This window comes from Camelina sativa, chromosome 1 (assembly GCF_000633955.1).
Source record: "Camelina sativa cultivar DH55 chromosome 1, Cs, whole genome shotgun sequence".
NCBI classification, from domain to species: domain Eukaryota; kingdom Viridiplantae; phylum Streptophyta; class Magnoliopsida; order Brassicales; family Brassicaceae; genus Camelina; species Camelina sativa.
This window is the reverse complement of record NC_025685.1, coordinates 4,484,289-4,493,343: the sequence shown is the minus strand read 5'-3', so window position 1 is coordinate 4,493,343 and position 9,055 is coordinate 4,484,289. Positions and strand designations below refer to the sequence as shown.

The following is a 9,055-nucleotide window of genomic DNA, read 5'->3' as shown; positions in this document are numbered from 1 at the left end:
GTTATCGGACATTTTTGTGAAGTTCATATCATTTAACGAGGGGAGATATGAGACTCAACGTAGGATTTTCCACGTGGACCTTGCGTTCGAATAAAGAGTCTATACTGATCAAAGGTCATGGGAGGATACAAAGGAGGCATCGTAGATGTGACAAGTTGTTGCATTGGTTGGATCGGAATGTCACTCTTAGGGTTGTAGAAGAATGCTAGTGAAACCCTTTCTTTTTCCGAATTCACTACCACTCGATGTTCCACGCTCTTGTATTTCGAATTGCTAAGTATCTGCCCATTTTTGCAAGAAAAATTGTTTGTATCAAATATATGAACCGGATATAAAAATTGCTTATATTGCATGACTAACATTTTGATTCATCAAACATTATTAAATCCCTTTAATTAATGCCCATCTTTCTGTAAATAAAGCTCAATTTGTGCATGCGCTTTTTAAAAACAAAAACAAATTATTTTGGGATATTTTTCTTTACAAATAAGTTACTTTGTTTTTGGGTGCAATTTGTCTTTTGCAACACAATTTTTGTCTATGACGGTACTCTAAAATTCACAACCATAAATATATATTTCTCCAGTTATGTATTTAAAATATACTCTTATGTAAAATTAAAACACTTGATGCTAATGAAAATGACATAAATCATTACAACTAACTTTTTAGAAAGAAAAAAAATAGTATATTTAAAATCAGTCACATATATATTGCCATTTTTAGTCATCTCTAAAACGTGGAACCTCTATCAAGAAGTTCAGTACCAACAATATCATGACAATAGTTAGTGTAATACTTTTTTTTTGTCAACATTTTACTGAGTATATTTCATTACCACCAACATTGTATTTAATTATTTTCTGAGTGGTGAAATATATGTGTATAAATATATATATATATATATATATATATATATATTGATATTTATATGTGTGTGTGTGTGTGTTTAATTAATAAAAAAAATGGATGTATAGAACGTTAGAACTTGAAAGGAAAAGATGAAAGCACAAAACGTTTATTATTTAAAAGGTTACCTGAACTTGATCGCCGAGATTAACAATGAATGCGTGGCGGAGAGGATTGACAGTGATCCATGTGTCACCGTGACGGACCTGAAGGCCGACGACTTGATCGTCCGGCAAGAGGATGGTAATGCCGCCGGGGTCGGAATGAGGAGAGAGGCCGAGGGCAAGCTCCGGTTGGGGGCATTTTGGATAATAGTTAACCCTCATACATGCACCAACGTCTTCTCCACCAAATGCTTCTTGGAGTTGGTCTTCTTTTAGCCCCAAGTTTGACGATAAGATCGCCATGAGTCTCCCGCCTAGGTTCACTAGTTCCTTCCCATACTCATCGATGACTTCTCTATATGCATTTTAAGAAGAAGAAGAAAAAGCATGATAACATTGAATAGGCTTATTTATATTAATATTTCTGAGTAGGATAAAATAATTTCATATTAAAAATTTAGATTAATATATATATATATATATAGCAACAAGGCTAATTTTCAATAAAAGTAAATAAAAAATTCAACTCTTGCTTAGACATTACGTAATTTAATTAACATATTCACATTTAGAATATTATTAGAACTGTTTATAAAAATAGAAAATATGGTAGTATATACTATGTAATCAACATGATCGCCAATCAACCTAACAACTCATGAATCATTTTATTTAATATTGATTTGTGTCTAAATTATTTTTCAAAGACCGGAATCATAATTTATGGTTTCTTTTACTATTACAGACAAACATAAAGAACACTTTATAGTAGTTTCTGACTACAGTCTAAAACTTACCCATAAATGATCGTATTACAATTACACTAGCTATCAATTCTCAAGTTCTCAAAACTCATGGAAATAATCAAACAAATAAATAAGATTGAGAGGCTTAATTAATTACCTAATGTTAAAAGGTAAAGAAGGCCATTTGTTGGAATCCTTCAAGGGAAGAGGAAGAAAGTGGAGATAGTAATAATCATTCCAATCAAGGATGGCTCCTTTTTCCACACCCAGTCTGCTTCCGTATCCTTCATAGGTCCTTGGGGAGTTTGAGTAAACTTCTTTGGCTTCGACGGGCATATTGAAGAAGCTTCTCCAAGTTTCTCTAGCTGCGTCCATCAGCTCCGGCTTCACCCCATGGTTGATCACCTGAAAATATTGAACTCGGCCATGGTTAACGTATATGCATGTTTATATAATTTTTTTTTTACAAAATCAAACTGAGCCAAAACAAGATTTTTTAAAAATTGTTATAAGCTGGCAAGTATTTCTAATACTAGTAGGAAAAAAAAAGATTAGAACCGAACCGTAAGAGCGTCCAGTGCCATTCTTACCTGAAAGAATCCCTATTCACGGCATGCCTCCGATATCCTCTTCTTGTCGTCTTCGTTTCCGGAGAAGAGGCTGTCTAGGTCTATGACCGGGATATTTAAGGCGGCAGCTTCCGGCTGGTGGTTGATGATGGTGGTTTGAGAGCGTTGAGATGGCGGCTTGATGTAACGGTCAGGTAGGGTGGTGAGGTTGCTCTCGGCTAGGGATTGGACTCGGACGATGAGTTCTGGCCACTTTTCACCGAGGCCATTCTTGTTTTTGACTTCTTGTTCTTGGTCGCTGAAGCCGTTCTTGCTCTCGTCTTGGTTGTTCATGTTGTCTGTTCTGGCTTATTNAAATAAATAAGATTGAGAGGCTTAATTAATTACCTAATGTTAAAAGGTAAAGAAGGCCATTTGTTGGAATCCTTCAAGGGAAGAGGAAGAAAGTGGAGATAGTAATAATCATTCCAATCAAGGATGGCTCCTTTTTCCACACCCAGTCTGCTTCCGTATCCTTCATAGGTCCTTGGGGAGTTTGAGTAAACTTCTTTGGCTTCGACGGGCATATTGAAGAAGCTTCTCCAAGTTTCTCTAGCTGCGTCCATCAGCTCCGGCTTCACCCCATGGTTGATCACCTGAAAATATTGAACTCGGCCATGGTTAACGTATATGCATGTTTATATAATTTTTTTTTTACAAAATCAAACTGAGCCAAAACAAGATTTTTTAAAAATTGTTATAAGCTGGCAAGTATTTCTAATACTAGTAGGAAAAAAAAAGATTAGAACCGAACCGTAAGAGCGTCCAGTGCCATTCTTACCTGAAAGAATCCCCATTCACGGCATGCCTCCGATATCCTCTTCTTGTCGTCTTCGTTTCCGGAGAAGAGGCTGTCTAGGTCTATGACCGGGATATTTAAGGCGGCAGCTTCCGGCTGGTGGTTGATGATGGTGGTTTGAGAGCGTTGAGATGGCGGCTTGATGTAACGGTCAGGTAGGGTGGTGAGGTTGCTCTCGGCTAGGGATTGGACTCGGACGATGAGTTCTGGCCACTTTTCACCGAGGCCATTCTTGTTTTTGGCTTCTTGTTCTTGGTCGCTGAAGCCGTTCTTGCTCTCGTCTTGGTTGTTCATGTTGTCTGTTCTGGCTTATTAATCTTGCTCTTTTTCTTCTACTTGTTCATGAGAATTTGTTAAATTGGTGTTATATATATATATATAGATGGCGCACGTGGTTTTTCTTCTACTTGTTCATGAGAAGTCCATACAATTGAGGCTGTATGTGTTTATTATATATTTTTATGAAAGACGTGTGTAAAATGATTTTTGTATACGTGGTAAAAAAGATTGAAAATGATGTGGGGAGGGATTCCAACTAACAAAACATATAATTTTTTTTTTTAAAGACATTTGATAGTAAATTCAAATCGCAAACTAACATTTTCCTATGCAAAGTTTTAGCTTGCTGACAAATAATTTTAGAACATAAAAGAAACATGTGGAAATGTTTTTTGTTTGGTTGTTGTTTGTCAGTTTGTGGATACCATTAAAAAAAATCTGTTATACTCTAGCAATACAATACAATACCTTAAAATATATAATGACTTAAGATATATACTAAAAGAATATGACTTCAACGTTTTCAATAGATGATTATTTTTGTGGCATGCAGTAGCAAAGTAGGCGCCCACAGAATATCTGGTGAAAACTCTGAATTTGGCCGCACGCTTGTTGTGTATATTCAACATACCAATCAAAAAAATTTCGTTGATTATTTTGTTAACCCATATCTAGTTCAAGATTGCTTTGTTGGATTATTTAAGTAGAGAGGCATGTAATCTTTCCGAAAGAGAGTATTTTCTAAATGTAACATGGGCAAACTTGTATAAGGAATGGTCCGTTAACGGAAACATGGTTCATTGAACATGGAAGGCACATGTACATTACTAACCAACTACTTATTGTGTAACAAATGTTCTCATCCCATTTCTCTAATTAACTAATGAAACAAATTTAGGGAGGTTAGGAAGAATAATTATGATTGTGTTTAGAATAATAGATAGAGACAAATAGGAATAACCAAACCACGTCCTACTGTGAAAAAAAAAATTATGTTCTTTACACAAGCTATAATTTATGTATGGAAACACTGAAAATTCTGTATTTAGCTTACACGAAAGACAAATATACTTAAAAAGTTGTTTAGTTACCATTTAAGGTACAAAATAGTCTTTAAGTATATTTTGAATATATTTACATAGTTAGTTACCATGTTACTTACTCTTTAAAATTGTACTACAAAATAGTCTTTAATTTTTATATGTAAGGTACTTCAAAATTATGCTTACTCTTTATTGTAGGATGCAATGCATATTAAAAAAAAAACTTACCTACAGAATTGGCAAAAAAATAGTTTTCTAAACATGCTAACATAAGTTACACAACAAAAATGCATATTGAATTTTACATTTAAACAAACATAATAATTTACTTTTGATATTCAAGGAAAATGACTTTCTACTAACAAAAATAGGATTCCATGAAATATAGTATTATTATCAAGCATGTTGCGTTACATCAAATTTACGTTATTGTATTGTTATGCGATTTGCATTCATAATACACATTTTTCATGCCCATTCTCTCTCTTTTTTTTTGCCAATTCACTACTCCACTTGATTATTATTGTAGTGTCATCTTCTCACTTTATGTTTTCTTTTTGTCATTTTTTTTCCGTAAAGTAGTGTAGTTAACTACGAGACTACATGACCGAATAGCCAATAACTCTCTCTGTTCCATAATAAGTATAATAATTAGTACTTCCTCCGTTTCAAAATATAAGATGTTTTAATTAAAGCACGCAGATTAAGAAATCTTTACTTTTAACAGGTTCAACCAATCAGAAACAATACTGCATAATATAAAATACTAAACTAATCTAAAACATCTTATATTTTAAAACTGAGGGAGTATTACTTTGGCAGTTTGCCCACAAATTAAGAAAATATCTCTTATACTTTTTAAATTTAAAATGACTTTTGATATTTTTTTAATGAATAAGAGGTTAAAGTTAAAAATTTATGATTAATTTTACATTGAAAATCTAAAATAACACTTATATTGAAACAAAAATATAATGTTAGACTGACATGTTTTGTGAAACAGAGGAAGTATAAGAAAGAATCAAACTAACGTTTTTAAAGAATATAAAACTGAAAGTGTTTGGTTTAATCATCCAATTACAAAATATTTATAAACCTTCGTAAGGATGAATCTTAGATAATGCAACATATATTATATATCTTCATATATTGAAAACACATTTTTTTGTTTCCATCTGATTGTATTCAGAGTTTACCAACTGTCTCTGGTGGGTGGACAATAAATTGATAGTAAACAAAAAAAATTCAGCTGGTCAGAAATAGAAGAACGTCACAGCTTCTCCCTCTATCTCTGCCTGCTTCATTTCAATCTGCTCCCACTTTGATCTCTCCATACATATTTGGATCTGCTTTATAGTATACAACTTCTCCTTCGTCGCTCACGTAATGATCTTCTTTAATACTTTTTGCTAGAATTCCAAGTAAGTGTAATGGTAAAGGTCCAGACTTATCAGGTTCCCTGTAATACTTCCCTAACACTGGTTTAACTGCTTCCGTCTGCAAGAAATCAAAAGTTTGTAAGCATTTGTTTCGCATGTAAACCAAATTTACCAAAACACAAACAGTCTTTTAGTTTTTTTGTTTCAGTTACTTACTGCTTCTACAAGATGATAATGTGGGATCTGTGGGAAAAGATGATGTATCACATGCGTTCCAATGTCATGATGGATGTTATTGATCACTCCATAGTCACGATCCAATGTTGTAAGTCCTCCTCTCAGGTAACTCCATTCCTGTTTCGGGAGAATCATGAGATATACGAAGCATTGGCTTTAACCTTAAAAGAGAAAGCATTATAGCCAAAGAACAGTGAAAGAAGAGACTACGCGTTTTACCTTGCCACGGTACCAAGGGAGCTTATCTTCATGACCATGGTGATGCAGGTACGTCACAAAGTCCAACCACATTACATTTATCTGTATTTGATACGAGAACAATCTTCAGGTAAGGCAGATGAAATAATACACAAATTGCTTAGNAATCTAAAATAACACTTATATTGAAACAAAAATATAATGTTAGACTGACATGTTTTGTGAAACAGAGGAAGTATAAGAAAGAATCAAACTAACGTTTTTAAAGAATATAAAACTGAAAGTGTTTGGTTTAATCATCCAATTACAAAATATTTATAAACCTTCGTAAGGATGAATCTTAGATAATGCAACATATATTATATATCTTCATATATTGAAAACACATTTTTTTGTTTCCATCTGATTGTATTCAGAGTTTACCAACTGTCTCTGGTGGGTGGACAATAAATTGATAGTAAACAAAAAAAATTCAGCTGGTCAAAAATAGAAGAACTTCACAGCTTCTCCCTCTATCTCTGCCTGCTTCATTTCAATCTGCTCCCACCTTGATCTCTCCATACATATTTGGATCTGCTTTATAGTATACAACATCTCCTTCGTCGCTCACGTAATGATCTTCTTTAATACTCTTTGCTAAAATTCCAAGTAAGTGTAATGGTAAAGGTCCAGACTTATCAGGTTCCCTGTAATACTTCCCTAACACTGGTTTAACTGCTTCCGTCTGCAAGAAATCAAAAGTTTGTAAGCATTTGTTTCGCATGTAAACCAAATTTACCAAAACACAAACAGTCTTTTAGTTTTTTTGTTTCAGTTACTTACTGCTTCTACAAGATGATAATGTGGGATCTGTGGGAAAAGATGATGTATCACATGCGTTCCAATGTCATGATGGATGTTATTGATCACTCCATAGTCACGATCCAATGTTGTAAGTCCTCCTCTCAGGTAACTCCATTCCTGTTTCGGGAGAATCATGAGATATACGAAGCATTGGCTTTAACCTTAAAAGAGAAAGCATTATAGCCAAAGAACAGTGAAAGAAGAGACTACGCGTTTTACCTTGCCACGGTACCAAGGGAGCTTATCTTCATGACCATGGTGATGCAGGTACGTCACAAAGTCCAACCACATTACATTTATCTGTATTTGATACGAGAACAATCTTCAGGTAAGGCAGATGAAATAATACACAAATTGCTTAGTCTGAAACAGGGGAGTAAACAGCAGCGCATTACCCAATAAGGAATCCCATAAAGTTTGAGCATTTGAACTGGACCAACTACGAAGTTGAGGCAGATAAGCAGAGCAGCCATTGCAGTCCAACAAGCTGTAGAAGTGAGGACATCCGTTTTCTCTTTAGGGAGGAACAAGTCGCTTTCAGGATGGTAATGAGAACCTTTTTTCCCCGGACTTCGAGCCCACTGAATCAGATGAAGTAAACATTAGCCTTTGTTTACTTGATGTCTCAGCTTAAGTTACCATAACAAAATAAACGAGTTTTTTACCAAGTAGAAAGGATATGCAAGCATCACAAGAGGCAGTGTAAATCTAAAGAATCTAGTCGGTTTGTCCAAACTCTGGTAGATTTTCTCAGACATCTGCAATTACGGAAACAGTAAGAAAACATCAAAAGGATCGAAACAAGATAAACCAAAAAAGCATGTGTTAGACTTACAGGATGCCAAGATTCGTCGTTCTCAACATGTCCATGGTTCTGGTGGTGAGTTCTGTGGCTAATTCTCCTGCAGAACCAAGCGAAGTCATATGAGATTCTGCAAGTGGTTTTATTGAGTTAGAATGAATTGAAAGCAAAACTCACCAGCCATGGTAAGGTACCAGAATAGAGGAATGAAGAAGATGTCCCACCACGTTGTTCAACCTCGGATTATTTGAGAAGCTACCATGTCCGCTGCAATATGATCAACAGAAATTTAATAACTCTGTTGACAATTCAAAAGGAGAGACTACACAGAGTTGCAAAACCATTAACCAGTTGCCAATTGGGTTGGTCTACAAACCAACATGATAATGATACTGACAGATTGTAATAACCTCAGAAACCAACTATGTCTAGATAGGGGATAAAGATGTAAACCAAGTTTTTTGTTCAATTGGTTCCACATCGAAGTAAGAATCATCCAAAGTTGACCAAATCAATAGTAAACAAGAGGAGAAAACAACAAAAAGGTAGGGTTTTTTTTTAATGTTGTGTGTTTGTGTTTACCAGTCATGACCGAGAACAAAGAGAGCCCAAAACATGGTGCCTTGAGCGAGCCAATAGAGAGGCCAAACAATCCAATTGTTGAGGTAAGCAGCTCCAGCAGCCAATGCAAAGACGATAGCGACATCTCTCAAAACATAACTCATAGACTTCCATGGATTCTTAACCCAACAATGCTTAGGTATAGCTGCTCTGATATCGGCTAAATTGAACGGAGGAGGAGCACCTGGGTCAAACCTCTGCTTTTCTTCTTCTTCTTCTTCCTCCAATGGAGACTCATCAACTATTGGTGTTGTCGTCGCCAATGGTACACTCACATTCAAAGACCAATTCCTCCCGAACCCATCTCGTGAACAAAAGAGAGGAGACGATGTTTTGTAAGAAGTCAAAGGTCTGAATTTGAAGATGGGTTTGTTGTTGTTAGAGACGAAATTGGATCTGGGTGTTGTGTAGATTCTGGGGAGAGGTCTTATACCACATTCTGATAAGACCAAGTTCGCCATTAGAGCGCTCTCTCTCTCTCTCTCTC

General features: G+C 35.2%; 2 protein-coding genes across 3 annotated transcripts; both read right to left on the bottom strand.

Annotated features, from left to right (window-relative positions):
• Positions 7 to 3,523, bottom strand: LOC104765408 (protein SRG1-like). Its single transcript, XM_010489150.2, has 4 exons — positions 3,149 to 3,523; positions 2,716 to 2,963; positions 1,038 to 1,368; positions 7 to 281 (listed from the first exon to the last, which is right to left on the bottom strand). Exons 1-4 carry the CDS (start codon positions 3,458 to 3,460, stop codon positions 33 to 35), a joined length of 1,140 nt encoding a protein of 379 aa, XP_010487452.1. The 5' UTR covers positions 3,461 to 3,523; the 3' UTR covers positions 7 to 32.
• On the bottom strand, positions 5,596 to 9,049 carry LOC104765502 (sn-2 acyl-lipid omega-3 desaturase (ferredoxin), chloroplastic-like). Of its 2 annotated transcripts, none has more exons than XM_010489323.1 (8): positions 8,530 to 9,049; positions 8,125 to 8,214; positions 7,981 to 8,047; positions 7,811 to 7,903; positions 7,541 to 7,726; positions 7,365 to 7,445; positions 7,125 to 7,262; positions 5,596 to 5,985 (listed from the first exon to the last, which is right to left on the bottom strand). In XM_010489323.1, the coding sequence occupies exons 1-8, from the start codon at positions 9,027 to 9,029 to the stop codon at positions 5,794 to 5,796; spliced, it is 1,347 nt and encodes a 448-aa protein (XP_010487625.1). In that variant the 5' UTR covers positions 9,030 to 9,049; the 3' UTR covers positions 5,596 to 5,793. The 2 variants fall into 2 exon arrangements, with proteins under 2 accessions (XP_010487625.1, XP_010487560.1); XM_010489258.1 differs by lacking the exon at positions 5,596 to 5,985 and adding an exon at positions 6,637 to 7,026.